Below are 18845 nucleotides of genomic sequence, written 5' to 3'. Positions count from 1 at the left end.
TCTTGTTCACAGCTACGTTACCAGTGCCCAGAACCCATTCAAGACACTCAATAACTAGCTGATGAATAAAGAAGTGGAGTCCCGCTGCTGTGGTTTGCCTAGGTGACCTTGGAAGGACTTCTTTATCCTCTCTGGACCTTGGTTTCTTCATGTAGTGAATAGAGAATGAAGTAAGATTCACCTCCAGGTTTTAAGTGAAGATTAAGTGAGACAATTCTTATAAAGCACTTGGGACAGCTTGGAACACAATGACCACACAAAACATAATCTATTATTATCACTATTTCTACTATTATCCATTAACACATTTTGGCTTTTTAATTGACCCTACTCTGATATGATCAACGATACATTGACCCTACTCTGGTCAAATGACGTTTCATAGTAAATATGAATAGAAAAGAACAGATAATTGGGAGTCGATAACCTGCTTCTAGTTTCAGATCTACTACCACCTAGCTGTGTGACCTTGGACAGGCCTCTTAATTTCTTTCCACTTGCCTGAGCTACAAATGAGGGACTAAACCATTCAAATCAGTCTCATAAGCATTCATCGGGCACATTCTTTGAGTAAGCCATCATGCTCAGCCACCTATAAAATTCTATGATGCCGAATAGTGTCAATGAAAAAATATCAGTGCAAAGCAAAGCGGTCCCCTGCCTGTGGCAAGGCTGAAGAGAAACCCCAAATAGTCAACTGCATTACATCATCTCAGAAAGCAATGTTTGTAAATATACAAAGTGTTTAATTCTGAGAAACTTGTGAGAAATCCTTCACCAATAGAGAATCAGCAGATACAATTCAACACCTATCGGTCCTGAACCTTCCAAAAAATAAACGTGTGAAATCACTTTGCACGTGAGTCAAATGGCATGCTTCTGGAGAGAAATCTGGGAAAGTCAAAGTTATTAACACTCCTCCCTATGGCAACAGTTAAGAATAGAAGGTATTAAAAAAAAAAAGGATGACATATCTGGTTAAAACTGGGATTCCAACAGCAAATGCAGTACATCTGGACAGGACACTGAGGCCAGTAGCCTATTGTTTACAGAAATAGGCCGGGATTATGAACAGTGACAAGAGGCCAAGACCTCAATTATACCTCACAGCCACACCTCTCCCAGCCCCAGCTCAACTGAAGCTATCCATCAGTCAGCTCCCCCAGTTCTTTGCAGCCCAGTGGATAGAAGGTCCTTCAGGGTACCTCCAGCATGGACCAAGCTGATGACATTAAAAAATCCCACAGGCACAACGTGGACCTCAGACTACCGTCCAACCTTCCAAGAGATAAAGCAGCTGCCCATTTCAAACTATTGCCCTACTCACACCCCCAGCAATCCTAAGAGGGGAGGCATGGCCCTTCCCAAGTCCTCTAGGATAGGAAAAGGTCTCCTTGCATTGGCGCAGGGAAAGAAGGAGGGGCCCCTCCCTCTGCACTCTGAAACAAAGGAAAACCCAGAGCTCCAACCATGTGGTGTAACAGTCAAGGCCACCCACCTCTCCCACTCCCCAGCTGAGGTCTCAATGGGCTACAGCCACATGGCTCTTTCTAGTGACTGGCCAGGAAGGGACAGTGCCTTATACAACCATACGCTGGGGCTCTTTAACAGGCAGGAACCCCTTCTATGGGTATTGCTGGTTAAAAAAGGCGATCTGGGAAGGGGTTTTGATTCATGCACCAAGTCAGGCAAAGGAAAAGACATGCCGACAGGTCTTGCTTTCTCTGGGTCCACATTTCGCTTTACCCCTCATAATTTTGCAGAGAGGTATGAGGGCCTTTAAACGCGTGTGTTCTGGAGCAGAAGACAACAGCACAGAAGGGTTAAACAATTATGTCTTCCCATTCTCCAGAATCAGCACCACCCAGCAACATCCCAACTCCATTCAGGTTTAGGTGAAGGTGGAGACTGGGCGTGAGTGACCTTATTCTTTCTGTTCTCGGATCTCAGACAGAATGCAGGCAACCAGAGACCAGGCAGGTGCAAGGTGCACCCAAGGTGGCTACAGACTTCCTGTGCCTGATGGCATAGCAAATACCATGTTTGGATATAGTGCATCAGATAAAAAAACCCAGTCTCTGCCAGGGCTCTCCAAATGGTACACCTTCTCAAGGTTGCCTTTCTCTGCCTGGACGCCTCTTCAACCTCTGAAATAAATTCCTAAACACCTGTCAGATTTCAGCTGTCCTTCAAGGAAACCTGACCCAGACACCCAGAGGCAAATTGCCGCCTTTTCTCTCCAAGAACCTCCTGCCCCTCCCCCCATCCTATTTAGCCTAGGGAAAAAGACTACCAAAATAATGACCAGCCCTACAGACAACTGTAAAGTCCACTCCGAAAATGCCTTTGCAGAGCCTATGGCCCTGCCACGGACAATCCCTCGGAGGCGCAGACCCACCTAGGAAACCACTTCTAGGGTCAGCCTGCCCCCACCTGCTCCACCCAAAGAAATGAACACCCTGCAAATCAGGGAAATGTATGTCTCCATGGTCTACAGAGAAGATGCATTTTGCTATTTTTCAAAGCCCTTACCTTTGACCTGAGTATCGTACTCTGCTATGATCTCCTTATCCTTTTTGAATTTGGCTGGAGACGTCATGTTTTCCTTCTTTCTTCCAAATTCGAATTGTGAATTGATAGATCCACGGGAAAAATCCAACCGCCGAAATCAATACCTCCAAGACCGTTTCTCCAGAGGGCAGAAGGGGCCCCCCGCGGTGGTGTCCAGCGCTCCGGGGAGCGCGGGCTGCGGGCTGGGCAGGCGGCTACGGCGGGCACATGCAGGCGGTGGGCGCTGGGGCCGGGCGCGGCGGCAGCTGGTTCCTGTGCTAGAGCCCGAGCCGCAGCCTCAGCATTAGCCGGGAGAACTGCAGCGCCCGGAGGCTGGCCTGGGGTCTGACATCAACGACACAGGCGGGGAGTGGAAGTCCTTCCGCACAACATGGTGTGAGGGTGCGGGGGTGTGGACTAGCCCAGCTGGGTCCCCGGGAGAGAGTGGGTGCGTATCGGGGTGCCGGGGGAGGGCTGGGCGTGTTTCACGGGGTTTTGTTGCACAGGCTCGAAGATGCTGCAAATCAAATCCCAAACGGGAGTCGCAGCAGCGCAGACTGGATCGGAAGTCGTTTGCTCCGGTTCACTTGCCTGTAAATGCAGGGAAAAAGGGGAGGGGGCTATCAGCCCCAGTGCAGATCCTAATCGCTGCGGGGGTGGGGTAAGGGACGCCGCTCCCAGCCTGGCCTGGGCCCATTCATCTCAGCCAAACGCCGCCCGGCCCGCAGAGCCCTGCGAAACGAGGTGGGGAGGAAGGAAGCTCCCTCCGGATTTTGTTTTAAGGCTGAAAGAAAACACTTTGGAGCAACGGCCTTCGCGGGCCTGGGGTGGGGACTGCGGCGGGAACGCGGGGTTCCGGGCGGGGACTGCGACACCTCAGTGGCCTCCCGAGCCTTGCCAGCGTTAGGCAGCGGCAGCCGGAGAGAACCCTCCCAACCCTGCCTCCGACGCGGCCCCCGATCCCGGGCGGGGGCAACTGCCTGGACTTCAAAGGGGATCAAAGCCGGGAAGGGACAAGTCACCCGGGCACAACTTTTCTTCCCCTCCGCCCCTCCTGCCAGTTGTTTTGTTTTGGTTACTAGCTTCTCTTGGCAGCAAAATGTTGGGTTGGTGGGGTGGCGGGGGGGGCGGGGAGGGGGGTGTCGGGGGTTGGGGGAGTGATCTGCAGGAAAAAAAAAAAAGGCTGCTCGGTGTGGGACACATCCAGGAAAACAATGTGGTCGGCAGAAGCAGGAAACGGGTTAGAGGCTAGGGTCTGAGTCGGGAAAACCGGGAAGGCAGGGCGGGGGCGGGGGGTGCGGAAAGCAGCCACCGCCTCTCCCAAGTCAGGGACCACGGCGACTCTAAATGCCACCCCCAATTGATCACCCAAGCTTAGAGATCCCAGACACCGCACCCAATCCCAGGCTGGGGGGTGGGGGCGGGGGGAGGTCTTTGAGGTTCGCGGCCCCGACTCCTGGCACCAGGAGGTCCCCGAGGAGATTCCTCTCGGACCCAGGCCCAGGAGGCGGGAGAGACGAGGACGCGAGTGCAGAGCGGCGCGTCTCGCTCCGGGACGCGCCGCGGCGGCGACCCTCCCTCTTTGGCCGCCCCTTTCCCCTTCCGCGCCGGGAGTCTCCCACTTCCCGCGCCTGGAGAAAGGGCCGCAGCGAGGGAGGAGCAGGGAGCCGGAGCGGCGGCGTGGTGCTTCAGACGGGCAGGAAGCAGGGGGAGGAGGGGGTGTGAGAGGTGGGGTCCGAAGACTGCACGCGAACGGGGGATGAGTGGAGCTTCTGCACATGCTTGATAGGCGGGGAGCGGGCAGAGGAAGGGCTACCTTGGGGGTGAGGGGGGAGTTAAGAGACTACCGTGGGCCGCAGTGGTACGGGCGGCGCTACGATGTTAGCAACTCTGGGGGCGCAGAGGCAGGTCCGAGAAGGCGAGTGCGTGAAGAGGGGCCCGTTCCGGGCGGGCCAGGGGGCTGAGGCCGGAGAAGAGCCCCGGAAACAGCGCGGAACACCCGTCTTTCTGGGTCCAGGGCTGTGACTGGGCTCTCCGCCAAGGCTTGGAGACAGAGGCAGAGGGCAGTCGTTGGTCACGGATGATGCCAACGACGCCTGCCCAAAGGTGCACCGAGGCTGCCCGTGTGCAGGGGTTTTGGAGGAGGGGCCTGGGAGCTCGCGCCGCGGCGCGAGAGCCAAGGCAGGGTCCCGGGCAGGACGGTGAAGGGCGGAGACGCAGCCCTAAAGAAGCACTGTGGGCTGCACCGGGAGACGGGGAGTGGGTCCGGAGGGAGGGGGACTGAGGGGTTCCGGGCGGCAGCGCGAGGGCGATGCCGAGAGCCTCATCCGCGCCCTCTCCTTCCCGCCTCTGCCGCCCGGTCTGTCCAGTCCGGGCTCCAGTCCCGCGGCGGGCGAGAAGAAAAGGGAGAGGGACGGAGCCTTTACCTGGCTCTGACGCGACGGGTCCTGCGCCCCCGGCTCCGCTTCCCACTAGGAGCTCTCCTCCCCTCTCGTCCCCGCCACCCGCTTCTACGCAGATCGGTCCCCTTAGTCCCCCGAGGAGCCTCTGCCAACTCCACAGGACCCCGCCGGGAAGCAGGGCCCACCCTCCTGCCAATCAGCGCCCGCTTTCTATCGACCGATGGGGCCCACAGCCAATAGGAATAGCTGATCCCGAGAGGCCAGGAATGAGGAGGAGGAGCTGGCCAAACCCTGGAGGTGTGACTAGCACCGTCGAGGCGTGGTCACAGAGTTAAACTCCTCCCCGGGCGGCCGAGCCCCACAGTAGAATGGAAGGGCGGGATTAAGAGAGAACCAACAGCCAAACACACACTTCTGAGGGGAGGCGCGGCCGATTGGACCGGGGAAAGAGAGGCGGGGCGTTGTGGAGAATTCTAGCCAATGCAGAGTAGAGCGCGGCGGGGCCTATGGAACGTCTGCCAATGAGAAGGGCGGTGGGCGTGCCTTGTTCTCTCACTCGGGCTAGCCAAATCCTCGCGAGCGGACCAATGAGATCAGAGGCGGGGCCAAGCTCTGCCAACCAGCAAGCCGAGTTTTATCTAGGCACCGTTACTGGGGCGGGGCGTCGGCGTTCCTGGCCACTGAGATCGCCTCAGAGGCCGGCTCCGGAGCCTTCCAATGCGGGACGTGGGCGAACTCTAGTTCTCCCAATCGGTGCACGGCGCCGGCCGATTCAAACTGACAGCGGGTTGGAAAGCCCGAGAGCGGAAGAGCGAGCAAAAAGCGACGTGTGCGGTGGCAGAGACCCCCCCAACGCCGACCGAACCCGCAAAGAGACCTCTGCCCCGCCCTGCCGACAGCCCCCCGCACTCTGGAGCGGCCGCTCGGGAAAGACGAGGGATCGGCGGGAGCCGCGAGGGAAAGCGGAGGGGAGGGAGACGCAGGAGGAACGACGCGAGACCCCGCACGCTGAAGCCTGGGGGCTGTGCCAGGAAAGAAGTGAAGCCGGGGTCTCGCGAACTGGCAGAGAGGAGGAGGGTGGCGGGAGGGTTAAGGGATACCCACACTCGCCTGTGGGAAAAACTGAGGGGGTTTCTGAATCCTGAGGAGAGGAGAAAGATTTCCACAGAGGAGACGTGGGTAGGGAACCTTAGCCCCGTATCCGAGAGAGAGAGGAATCGGAGCGCTCCGAGCGAGAGGGCTTGAGTAGGAACCTGTAGATAAAATCCTGTCGGCGAGAAGCTAAGGGAATTGCAAAAGGAACTAAAGAACAGACAATCCTTCAAATAGGACAGGAAAACTGTAGAGAAGTTCCCCGAGGCACCTTGCAGCTTGCCTGCTTCCCACTTCAAACTCCTCTCCCTTCCCCCCGAAAGTTAAAGAGAAAGGCAAGATTGTTACTTCTCTGTTCCTACTCAATAAATATTACTTTTACCCTTGAACGGGAAAACAGAAAAGAACTCATATCCTTCTCAATTTTCGGGCTTAGAAAAGCTCGAGGCCTCACAATTTGCTTTTTAGCCTGGGGGAATCAAACTAGGGAGGGTATTGCTCCAAAATCCCACACCTCATCCTTCCGAGACGCCATGTCTACCAGCAGCTGTAGTTTCAAGGACCGGCGCGTGTCCATCCTGTGTTGCAAATTCTGTAAACAAGTGCTCAGCTCTAGGGGAATGAAGGCTGTTTTGCTGGCTGACACTGAAATAGACCTTTTCTCTACAGACATCCCTCCTACCAAGTAAGTCATGCTAGTGGCGGGCAACGGTAGCCTTTAACTAAATGGGAAAAGTGTATGGCTTGAACCTCTCGGAGTCAACAAGGAGGTTATCATTTTGGTGTTCCAGCCACTCCCAACAGTCTGATGATCCCCCTTGGAGTTTAACTAAGGGGGCAGACTGTCTGGACAAAGTCTGTGGTTTAACCAGAGTGGTCAGTCCTGATGTAATGTTTCTAGTTCAATTATAGTCATGTGATCCCTTAAGTTGAATCCCTGGCCCTACCCAACCAACCTCTCACTGCATCAAGTCCATGACTTGAGAGGCTAGGTAATTTAAGCAAGATTCTCTGTACTGCTGGAGAAGAAAGATCATTTAAGTTTTTTGTTTTTATTCATAAACTTTTACTCCAAAAAACATTTCCTAGTTTTCTACCTTTTTCGAGGCGGGGGGGTGGGGGGGGGGGCAATGGGCATGCTGAATCAGATCCGTTGTCCACCTAATTCAATACTCTTTCCTTGTAATCTCCCTCACTCTGAATGAGCAAGTCATACAGATCTTTATGGGATGAAATAGAGACAGCCCTAAAATAATCTGTGTCTCCCATAAAGCCTACTTTAGATATTATGCATTTGTTTGCATACTTAAATCCTTTTAAATTCTGTTTTCAGTCACTACCCACTTTTGGGTGTAGAATCTTTAAGAATTTGCTTCCTGTTTAGAAAAATAGCCACTTTATTTGATTTAAATATACTTTTTTCTAACTCAAAAAGGTACTTTCTATAGTCAACATGTATGTGCCTATACATGGTTTTCAAGATTTTACTGTTTATTGAAACTTTGTCACAAAAGCAAAAGAGAAATTATCCAAAATATACATGGACAGCTCTTCTTTAGACACAGAGCCAGATGAAGCACACCAATAAACAGAATACTTTAAAATGAATTTCATGATGATGATAGAAACTTTTTAAAAAATTAAATATACTCAAAGCTGTGAACGTTCCTCCCTTGAAATCTTGTCTGCATTGGTTTGAGTGTAGTCATGCATAATGGCAAAGCTAAAGGCCCTCATTTAGTATAGAGATAAATGGATTATTATAACTACCTCTGTCTGTGTGTGTATGTGTTGCAAAAAGAAAAAGCACTAGACAATAAATCTGGACCCTACATTGCAAAGTTTCAGTGATTTTTTGTTTTTTATTTTCAGTAACACATACAGAAACAACAGTTTTAATTATTAACCCATTTGTCTTTGCACTAGCTATGGTAAGTATAGAATAGTTATAAGGAGGGCTCACGTATGTGAACTGTTAATATGACCAAGTCATTTCTCTTTACTACTCTTCCATGTAGGGCTTACAATGGTGTTGGATTAACGTACTAAGATGTGTGTGAACCAATGAATGCATAAGATTTTTTGACTGGAAGGTTGGTCATATTTATAGTGAGCTCACAAATATTTATTTGCCCTTGCAACATATACTTTAGTTCTCTTACAATTTCTCTTAGTGTCCCTTTCAGCTCCTGTCTATAAAATTCATGCTAAATCACAATCAAAAGTACATATTGTGGCAAGGGTATGGAAAAATTGGAACCCTAGTGCACTGTTGGTAGGAATGTGAAATGATGCCACTACTAGGGAAAATAACATGGCAATTCCTCAAAAACTTGAAAATAGATTTACCATATGATCCAACAATCCCACTTCTGAGTATATATCCAAAAGAATTTAGTGCAAGATCTAGAAGAAATATCTGCACATTCAAGTTCTTATTGTTTGCAATAATCAAGAGGTTGAAGCAGCCCAAATGTACAGCAATGAATGAATAAACAAAATGTGGTATATGCATATAATGAAATATTATCCATCCTTTAAAAGGAAGGATATCCTGCCTCTTACATGTTACATGGATGGACCTTGAAGATGTTATGCTAAGAAAAATAAGTCAATCACAAAAAGACAAATACTGTATTATTCCACTTATCTGTGGTATCTAAAGTAGTCATATTCATAGAAACAGAAAGTAGAATGGTGGTGGCCAGGTTCTGGGGGAAGAGGGAAATGAAGAATTGTTATTTAATTGGTATAGACTTTCAGTTTTACAAGATGAAAAAAGCTTGTAGATTTGTTGCACAAAAAAATGTGAATACACTTAACACTTATGAACTATCCACTTAAAAATGGTTAAAATAGCAAATTTTACTTTATGTTTTTCACAACATTCTTTTAAAAGTACGTTTGACTATCTCTAAACTTTTCCATCTAGTGCAGTGGACTTCATTGGAAGATGCTATTTCACTGAAATCTGCAAATGTAAACTGAAGGACATCGCATGTTTAAAATGGTAACGTGTGGCAATATTCCAAATAGCCCTGGGTTTGGGAGATGAATGTTGACACTGAAGTACAGAGAAAGGTTCAGTGGGCTGCATCAAGCAGTGGTTATCACCCATGCAGTGAACAGTTGAAAAACCATTTGTTACTTAGAACTGTCTTTTAAAAGAGTCTTAATTCACTTTACATTTGTATATGACTTTACAATTTTTCGAAGTGCATTAACAAATACCTGCTTTAACTTTCAGAAAATGGCAGTGTAGTTTGGAGGGTGGGGGAAACACTTAGATTTACAGTAATAAAAGTCAGGTTTGAGCCTTGGCCCTATCCTTATTACCTTGAGTAAATGTCTTAAACCTCTGAACCTCTGTTTCCTTATTTAATTTTTATCTCAAGAAGATATCTTGAGATGAAAATTAAAATATTTTTTGTATTTACCTATAGAGTTGTTGTGAATATCAAGTGAATCATGAATGTTCAAAGGCTTGGTAAACTATAAATTACAACTCAGATGAAAGCTGTTACTATAATTTTTTGAGAGGCAAACAGACTTGAGTATAATTAATCCTATGGGATTCAATCCTAGGGAAAAAACAGTTGAGATTTTCTCATTTAAATAGGATTTGGATTATAAATTTTGATCATTTGAATTAGCAAACTCTTTGTGTGGTCATGACTAATTTCTTTCATTCATTCATTTAAACTGTCTATTGAGGTCCTACCACGTGCTCATCATTGTTCTAGAGGCTGAAATCCAGCAATAAAGAAGACAAAATCAAAGACCTTTGAACATTTTATTCTGGTAGGAAGGCCATCAATCAATCAATAAGATATTTAAATAAATAAGATCTTGAATAGGGTGGGAAGTACTCCAAAGGAAATAATAATAATAAATGATAGAGAATAATAAAGGTTGAGAGAGTAGGTAAGAGTTATTTTAGATAACATGGTCAGGGAAATTAACATTGGAATTGAATCCTAAAAACTGAGCTAAGTGGAGCCAAAGGAAGAATGTTCTAAGCAGAGGGAACAGCCAAGGCAAGAAGAACATATCAACTAATAGAAAAGACAATGGACAGTGTGGCTGAGACATTGTGAACATTAGGTGAGAGAGTTTGGGTAGATTAGAGATGTACTCAGAATCCAGATAGTCCAGAGCAACACCATCAAATAGAAGTGTGCAAGCCACATATGTAATTTAAAAATTTCAAGTCACTTTTTTTTATTTTTTATAAAAACAAATGAAATTTATTTTTAAACCATTTTATTGTTTTTAATTTATGTTTGGCTGCACTGGGCCTTCATTGCTGCACACGGGCTTTCTTTAGCTACAGCGAGAGGGGCTACTCTCTAGTTGTGGTGTGCAGGCTTCTCATTGTGGTGGCGTCTCTTGCTGTGGAGCACAGGCTCTGAGGCACACTGACTTCAGTAGTGTTAGCACTCAGGCTCAGCATCTGGGGCCCGTGAGCCCTAGAACGCAGGCTAGGAGCTACGGCTTGTGAGCTCTAGAGCATGGCCTAGTACTTGCAGCACACAGCTTAGCTGCTCCACAGCATGTGAAATCTTCTAGACCAGGGATCAAACCTGTGTCCCCTGCATTAGCAGGTGGATTCTTAACCACTAGACTACCAAGGAAGTCCTGAAATTAATTTTATTGGATATTTTACTTAACCTAAATATCCATTATCCAAGTATTATCATTTCAATATGTAACTAACATGAAAAATTATTAATGAAATATTTTTACATTCTTATTTTTTATTCTTAGTCTTTGAAATCAAGTTTATTTTTTATACTTCCAGCGCATTTCAGTTCAGGCTAGCCAATTCAAGTGCTCAGTAGTCACATTTTGGATAGCACAGATCTACACTCTGGTTTGGAGAAGGGATAGGCTACCCACTCCAGTATTCTTGGGCTTCCCTTGTGGCTCAGCTGCTAAAGAATCCGCCTGCAATGAAGGAGACCTGGGTTCGATCCCTGGATTGGGAAGATCCCCTGGGGGAGGGAAAGGTTACCCACTCCAGTATTCTGGCCTGGAGAATTCCATGGACCGTATAGTCCATGGGGTCCCAAAGAGTCGGCACAACCGAGCAATTTTCACTTTCACTTTCAGACTTTGGTAGGAAAGGTCTTTGGGTTTTCATTTTTGGCCAATGGAAAGCCATTGAAGGAGTTTTAATAAGGGAGCAAAATGATCTGAGGTGTACCTACAAGAATGTTAGCTCCATGAACACAAGGGCTTTATTCCTAGCACCTAGAACAGTACCTGACACATAGTAGATGCTCTGTAAATATTAGCGGTATGAGTGGATGAATGAATGAATATGGGTGGTAATTAAAACTGTAGAATTTATTCTTGTAATATAGCCTTACAAATAACTGTCAGTCTAATGCAAGAACAACTTTTGCTTTCATTCGTTTGCCTTTCAAGAAGATTATGATTAGAATATGTTTTAGGTGGACTGGTACCTTTTACAGTAGTTTTATAGGGTGTCACAAAAATGACTGACTCACATTTCATAGGGTGGGAACAAGCTATAATAGGAATTTTTACAACTCAAGGTATAAGCATTTCATGTTGTCATTTAAAAAACAAAACAGTGCTACCTAAAATGTTCCCTGTATATTCAGTCTATTTAAAGTGATCAGATAGGGAAGAAAAACCTATGGAAGAGTGAGGTGTTTCTAATAAGAAGGATAACCCTGGAGACAGTAAAAACTTTTGAGACTTTCTCTAGGAGCTGTGGATTTGCTTCATTTCTGAATTCCTTCAAAAACACTGAGACTAAAATTAGAGCAGCCAGCTTGTGTTCAGTTTTCATGGGCTCATGCTGTCTTCCTACTCCTCCATCTGTTGAAACAGTTTTTAGGTGCTGGCATGGAGCGGGAACATATAAGAACCCAATTTACCATAGTCCTGGGGAGAGCAAAAACCTTTTATCCACACATCAGGGTTTATTTAATGTATTTTGTCTATACAGCCCATCAATTTTGGACTAATCACAAGCTTAGGGCAACTAGAAACTAACTTCTGAAGGGACAATGCATAAAACAATACTAACAAAGAAATTGAGAATATGTTACTATTATTTCATTAAAGACTCTTTTCCCATTTGACAGTAGAACTCTTAACTATTATTACAGTAACTCCCATCCCAAAGATCCCAGAAAACGAGGTTGTTAGGAGGAAATGAGATCTTTATATGGTCTGTCTATTTACATTAGCACATTAAAAGGTTTGCATGGTCAGATATTACCTTGTATATAATAATATTTACTTTCCTTTTTAGTGGGAACATTGTAGGTTATCACGTGATTGTTCCATGTTGTTCCTGCCTTCTTTCCTGCAACAACGGACACTTCTGGATGTTTCACAGCCAGGCAGTTTATGGTATTAACAGACTAGACTCTACTGGTAAGAAACAATTTAATTCCTGTAACATTTGTCTATCAATATTTGAGTGAACCTCTCCATAGATCATTTCAGGATCCCATCTGAGACTTTCTCACCTGGGTTGTATCCACTAGAGTAGAACTTCGAAAATTTTATCCCAAACATTTACTTATAGAAACAAATACTAGCCAGAACTCATTGCATTTCTGTTTTCAAGATCATATTTCAGTTCAGTTCAGTTCAGTCGCCCAGTCGTGTCTGACTCTTTGCGACCCCTTGAACTGCAGCATGCCAGCCCTCCCTGTCCATCACCAACTCCCAGAGTGTACCCAAACCCATGTCCATTGAGTTGGTGACACCATCCATCCATCTCATCCTCTGTCATCCCCTTCTCCTCCTGCTCTCAATCTTTCTGAGCATCAGGGTCTTTTCTAATGAGTCAGCTCTTCGCATCAGGTGGCTGAAGTATTGGAGTTTCAGTTTCAACATCAATCCTTCCAATGAACACCCAGGACTGATCTCCTTTAGGATGGACTGGTTGGATCTCCTTGCAGTCCAAGGAACTCTCAAGAGTCTTCTCTAACACCACAGTTCAAAAGCATCAATTCTTCTGCACTCAGCTTTCTTTATAGTCCAACTCTCACATCCATACATGACCACAGGAAAAACCATAGCCTTGACTGGACAGACCTCTGTTGGCAAAGTAATGTCTCTGCTTTTCAATATGCTATCTAGGTTGGTCATAACTTTCTTTCCAAGGAGCAAGTGTCTTTTAATTTCATGGCTGCAGTCACCATCTTCAGTAATTTTGGAGCCCAGAAAAATAAAGTCAGCCACTGTTTTCACTGTTTCCCCATCTATTTGCCATGAAGTGATGGGACCAAATGCCGTGATCTTAGTTTTCTGGATGTTGAGCTTAAAGCCAACTTTTTCACTCTCCTCTTTCACTTTCATCAAGAGGCTCTTTAGTTCTTCTTCACTTTCTGCCATAAGGGTGGTGTCATCTGCATATCTGAGGTTATTGATATTTCTCCCGGCAATCTTGCTCCAGCCCAGTGTTTCTCATGATGTACTCTGCATATAAGTTAAATAAGTAGAGTGACAATATACAGCTTTGACATACTCCTTTTCCTAAATGGAACCAGTCTATTGTTCCATGTCCAGTTCTAACTGTTGCTTCCTGACCTGCATACAAATTTCTCAAGAGGCAAATCAGGTGGTCTGGTATTCCCATCTCTTTCAGAATTTTCCACAGTTTATTGTGATCCACACAGTCAAAGGCTTTAGCATAGTCAATAAAGCAGAAATAGATGTTTTTCTGGAACTCTCTTGCTTTTTCGATGATCCAGCGGATGTTGGCAATTTGATCTCTGGTTCCTCTGCCTTTTCTAAAACCACCCTGAACATCTGGAAGTTCACATATTGCTAAAGCCTGGCTTGGAGAATTTTGAGCATTACTTTACTAGCGTGTGAGATGAGTGCAATTGTGCGGTAGTTTGAGCATTCTTTGGCATTGCCTTTCTTTGCATTTCTGTTTTCAACATCATATTTAAGAACATCAAACTTGGCTGGATTTCTTGGTCTTTTAAAATTAATATTTTAATTGCTCTAAATTGCTGCTTTGATATATAATATGGCTCCAGAAAATTTTGGAATAATTTAGATTTGTCAGCCAATTGTATGTATGGGTGTGTGTGTTTAAGAAAAGGGAAGAGGCTAGGGTCACTGGGAGCTGGGGGGAAGGATAACTAGGTGAACTGTGTTTGGTGATGTTACTTCAGGATAAAAACAGACATTTTGACATCTATATTAATAAATTATGATGAAAGTTTAGTCAAGGAAAATATTTAATACCAATATGTTGAACTGATTATTTAGTAGAAAAATATACAACAAATTCTTAAAGCATATCTACATAATACATTTTATATTGTCTGCAACCTGTCAGTTTTGCTATAGGACACATGTTCTCAGTGTCTAATACCTGCTTAACACACCAAGGTGACTTTTAGTGAGACTTTTTTTAGTGGGAACTAAAGTTTATAGAACTTTAGTTTACAGAAAAAGTTTAAATAATGTGACAATCTAATTTGGCACTAACATTCTCAGGTTTTTAAATGTATGTTTTAGTTTCCTTCAGAACTTATATTCTTTTTTTTTTTCTTTTTTTAAGTATGATTTGCCTTCACAGACTACGAGATCTTGAGTTGTTAGCTGGGTTGTTAGGGTCTTTAAACCTTTCAATTATGCTTGGGTTTTGATAGACTCTTTTAAAAAAAAAAAAATCACCTGACTTTCATTTGTGACTCTCAACCCATCATTTGGAGGCCTTAATTTAAGGCTCTAGAATGTTAAGAAGGCCATTTTTGAGCGAAGACTTCTCTGAACTCCCCTAAGTGAGATATAGGCTCCTAATTTAGGCCTCCAGTTTTACGTTTGTGTTGCTCATGGAACATATTAAAGGAAGTTTCTGCTTTGATACTGTTTTTCCTGCTTCATAGAATTCAAAACATGGGGTGGAGGTTTTTCAGTTTTGATTTACTTTTTAATATTGGTCAATTTTTCAAAGAGAAAAGCCCAGCATTTTTCCATTTGCATTGAATCTAATCCATGAGAAACAGATGTATCACAGGATTTCCTTCCTCCTTGTTAACAGAGAAAGGAAGGTGCTGCTTCTGTCAGATCCAGTCTCTCAGTTTATTTTTTTTCTCCTTTGAACTAATTGTGCCAAGCCACTCATGTCTCTGAGTATTGACTCCAAGAATATCAAACTTCTCCTCTGTAACCCTAATATTATGATTTGAAGGAAGATTTTTCTAGATGCTTCATATAAAACAGAATTGCTCATGGCATTGCGACTGTCCTTGAATCACCTGAATCAGCAACATCAAAGGAATCTGTACACAAGCTTTATAAAATTCTAGAATGTTTAGACTGAAAGGGCCTCAGGAAGTCTATGTTCTAGGTTAGCCTTCACGTGTAGACCTGATTTCCTGAGACTCTCTTGAAGGGGCTTGGGAGACCTCAGTTCAAATTCCCTGGAATTGGCAAATGCCCTCAAACATAGGTTGTGTTCAGCTCTCCATTTACCTTTATGCATTCTAATTGTCCCTTAGATTTCAGCCTAGAGATTCCTTACTATCCTGTCATCTGTTCAAAAGCAAAACGTCATTCATTCTTGGGGGAAAAGAAGTGCTTTTATTGTAAATGATTCATACATACAAAAATTATATAAAATAATATGATAGACATCATTATGCATCAAGTAGATGCTAATTTCTTGCCTGGTTAAGTTCCAGTATCTCAGCCAAGAGAGACAGTTAACTGTTTTCACTGTTTAACCATGTAGCGGTGCACATCTTTGTGCGTGTCTCCTTGGGCACCTGTGCAAAATGGACAGTTAGAGAAAAGGATGAGTGATGGGCTAAATTTAAGATTGTATTTTTTTTTAATTCATACAATGGAATGTCCAACAGAAATAAAAAGAAATGAGCTAAATAAGCTAAATCTACACATATGGACATAGGCAGATCTCAAAAACATAATATTGAAAGAAAAAAGCAAATTAGAAGAGATACATATAATACTATAATGTAAAAATTTAGATACACAAAATAATAATGTATATTGCCTATGGTTATATACATTTGTAGTTAAAGTAGTAAACACATCCATTATACTGTTAGTGGTGGAAACTGGATTGAAACCAAATCTCCAAACCCTGGCTTATTCCATTCCACCATGTGGCCACTATCTCAAGTCAGTGTCAAAGTGTTACTCACTAAGTTGTGTCTGACTCTGTCACCTCATGAACTGTATAGCCCACTAGGACTCTGTCCATTGGGATTTCCTAGGCAAGAATACTGGAGTGGGTTGCCATTCCCTTCTCCAGGGTATTTTCCCACCCCAGGGATCAAACCTGGGTCTCCTGCTTTGCAGGCGTATTCTTTACCACCTGAGCCACCAGGGAAGCCCACTGTGTAGTGTGGATATGCAGAGTTGCTGAGTCCTCCCTGTGTCCATACTGACAACTGGACAGTTGAGATTTGCTTTCTTATTGGCTCTCCATGATGTCAGTTAATAATAGTATTTTTTTTCAACTTAGTGCTTTCAAGTTATAATACAATGTGTGTGTGTGTGTGTGTGTGTGTCACTTGATCGTATCTGACTCTTTGCGGCCCCATGAACTGTAGCTCACGAGGCTCCTTTGTCCTTGCAATTCTCCAGGTAAGAATACTGAAGTGGGTAGCCATTCCCTTCTCCAGGGGATCTTCCCAACCTGGGGTTTGAGACCAAGCATTACAGGTGGATTCTTTACCACCTAAGCCACCAGGGCAGCCTAGTTCATATTATAACTGGCTCCAAAACCCTACTTTTTTTAACCAGAAGAAAGGCACCAGCAGCTCCATCCTTGTTGAGGAGATGGGGAAACTTATTCAAGTCTTTCCATGCATCCTCCAAAGAGATATTTAATCTACAAAGATCTTATGAGATTTCCATTCTTAAAAATCATTAAAATAGATTTGAAAATTATCAGTGTAGAGTGATTATGACATAATGTAGCTGGAGGCAAGGTTTGAGTAAATCAACTCCTGAGATCGTTTTGAGTTCCAAGATTCTAGAATTGAAGCCCTTAATTAAAAGGGTTTAAAGAATGGTTATGTTCTAGATGTTAGATAGTTTTAATATCTAGGTATCAATCATGTTATTTGCAGTTCATTTTTTATTAGCTTTTCTCTTAACTGCTAACACTATGATTTCATATAAGAATGTTAACATAAAAGGTTTTGTATATCTTGTTCTGAGTTGTGACAGTAGTCAGCACAAAATAATTTTGTGACCTTTTGTTTTCAGGTGTAAATTTCCTACTTTGGGGCAACTTGCCAGAGGTAGAAGAGAATACAGATGAAGACATGTTAGATATCTCAGCGGAGGAGTGTATTAGATGACTACAATTATGATATATTCAATATGTAATATTATAACTTTTTCTTGTGTAAAAAAGATATTAATGGACCAATTTAAAAATTGTTAGTAAGGATTTGTCAATGATTTCTTTTTTCGGAAGACAAAAATGGAGCATTTGTTGATTTATTTATTTGTTGTCTCAAATTAATTACCTGAGTTTATTGAACCAATATAGTTCTTTTCTTCTACATCTGCTTCTACTTCTACCCTTTGTCTCTCCACCCCTCTTCCCAGTATAGATGTATTCTTAAATTCAAGTAGAAGAATCTTTTACATGTTGTTCTGCTATCTTCCAATCTGGGCGAGTTTTTCTTACAGTTAGATGTCAGATGCCATTAATTTTACATTCCTGAATAAGGGACATTAAATACCCACACGTTTACCACCATGCTTATATCCATGCATAGTCCATGCATATAAGCATGTATATATATTTGAAGCACAGCTGGGAAGTAAAGCTTAGCAGAGAATTTTTAAAAATAAAAATTTGGTTTCCATGGGTACTGGTTATCACATGTTATATTGGCGATAACTATGTTAATATGGAGCAAGACTGTGAATCAGCAAATAAAACTCTAAAATGTATGGAGAAATCCTCTTGATTCCTCAGCATGATGCTGGATAAATGAATTTGTCAGAAGATTTTCAATATGTACTGTTTACTAATATTATTTATTTACATTCTTATAAAGTCATATGGATATTGTATTGTGAAAGCCTTTTAACCTCCATCTTTAAGTTATCCCATTCTCTAGAGCTTTCTCTGTAAATAGAAAATTTTAGATTAGTTGTCTCAGTCCCAACACTTAAATAGAAAACAAAATTAAAGAAGTGGTTTGCTGAAGCCATTGTACATTATAAAGGTTTTTTAAATTTTGTTTTGTTTAACTGTATTCATAGGCACACAGGAATAGGAAAATGGGATAGTGCTGGTATCTTGTTTTACGAACTGCTAAAATCAGTCTGTCATCTTAACTTATATTTCAACCAAAGGCATTTTGTCAGTAGTGATACCCAAACAGACCAAGTTATGATTTTGTAAATAAAGTTTTGTTCTAAAAATGTCCAGCCTTGTTTTAATTTTCCAATTTTATCCACATTTCTTAAATAAAAATATATAGAAAAATATTTCTTACTGTAGCCTAAAAACATAAAGTATTTAATATGAGGTAACATTTTTTGCATGCTGACCATGTAAGTGCTTTACACATTTAATTCACTTACCATTATTATTTCTTTTCTATTGATAAGACAGGTGAGACATAGAGAAGTTAAGAAGCTTGTCTAAGGTCACATAACCAGCCAGAGGTGTGGCCAGATTCAAACGCAGACAGCAGACTGACTCCAGAGCTCCTGTTCTTAATCTTCATGCTGTTCCCTCTGAGCCCCTTCAGACGTGAATCAGCTATGATTTGATTTAGCTGGGACACATGCTGGGTA

General features: G+C 43.6%; 2 protein-coding genes across 10 annotated transcripts in view; one reads left to right on the top strand and one right to left on the bottom strand.

Moving 5' to 3' along the window:
* The window catches only part of SRGAP2 (SLIT-ROBO Rho GTPase activating protein 2), a 254834-nt gene extending 249696 nt beyond the window's left edge, over positions 1 to 5138 (bottom strand). For 5 of the 8 annotated variants that reach the window (XR_003514847.1, XM_027564309.1, XM_027564311.1 and 2 more), the window contains exons 1-2: positions 4977 to 5081; positions 2533 to 3141 (exon numbers count right to left, since the gene is read on the bottom strand). Coding sequence is in view for 7 of the 8 variants with exons in the window: in XM_027564309.1 (XP_027420110.1) it covers positions 2533 to 2599 (67 nt within the window). In the remaining variant the exon portion in view is untranslated. Of the gene's footprint in view, positions 1 to 2532; positions 3142 to 4397; positions 4420 to 4976 lie in introns of those variants that run through there. The other 3 variants (XM_027564312.1, XM_027564314.1, XM_027564310.1) reach the window with 3 other exon arrangements.
* Positions 5139 to 5665: 527 nt separating this feature from the next.
* Positions 5666 to 18471, top strand: FAM72A (family with sequence similarity 72 member A). 2 transcript variants are annotated; one of them, XM_027564316.1, is made up of 4 exons: positions 5746 to 6729; positions 8977 to 9054; positions 12334 to 12458; positions 17292 to 18471. In XM_027564316.1, the coding sequence occupies exons 1-4, from the start codon at positions 6578 to 6580 to the stop codon at positions 17384 to 17386; spliced, it is 450 nt and encodes a 149-aa protein (XP_027420117.1). In that variant the 5' UTR covers positions 5746 to 6577; the 3' UTR covers positions 17387 to 18471. The 2 variants fall into 2 exon arrangements, with proteins under 2 accessions (XP_027420119.1, XP_027420117.1); XM_027564318.1 differs by lacking the exon at positions 12334 to 12458 and having other exon boundaries at positions 5666 to 6729; positions 17292 to 17346.
* Positions 18472 to 18845: the final 374 nt, after the last annotated feature.

This window comes from Bos indicus x Bos taurus, chromosome 16 (genome assembly GCF_003369695.1).
Source record: "Bos indicus x Bos taurus breed Angus x Brahman F1 hybrid chromosome 16, Bos_hybrid_MaternalHap_v2.0, whole genome shotgun sequence".
Lineage (NCBI taxonomy): Eukaryota > Metazoa > Chordata > Mammalia > Artiodactyla > Bovidae > Bos > Bos indicus x Bos taurus.
The sequence above is the reverse complement of the archived record's forward strand: the minus strand, read 5'-3'. Positions and strand labels throughout refer to the sequence as shown.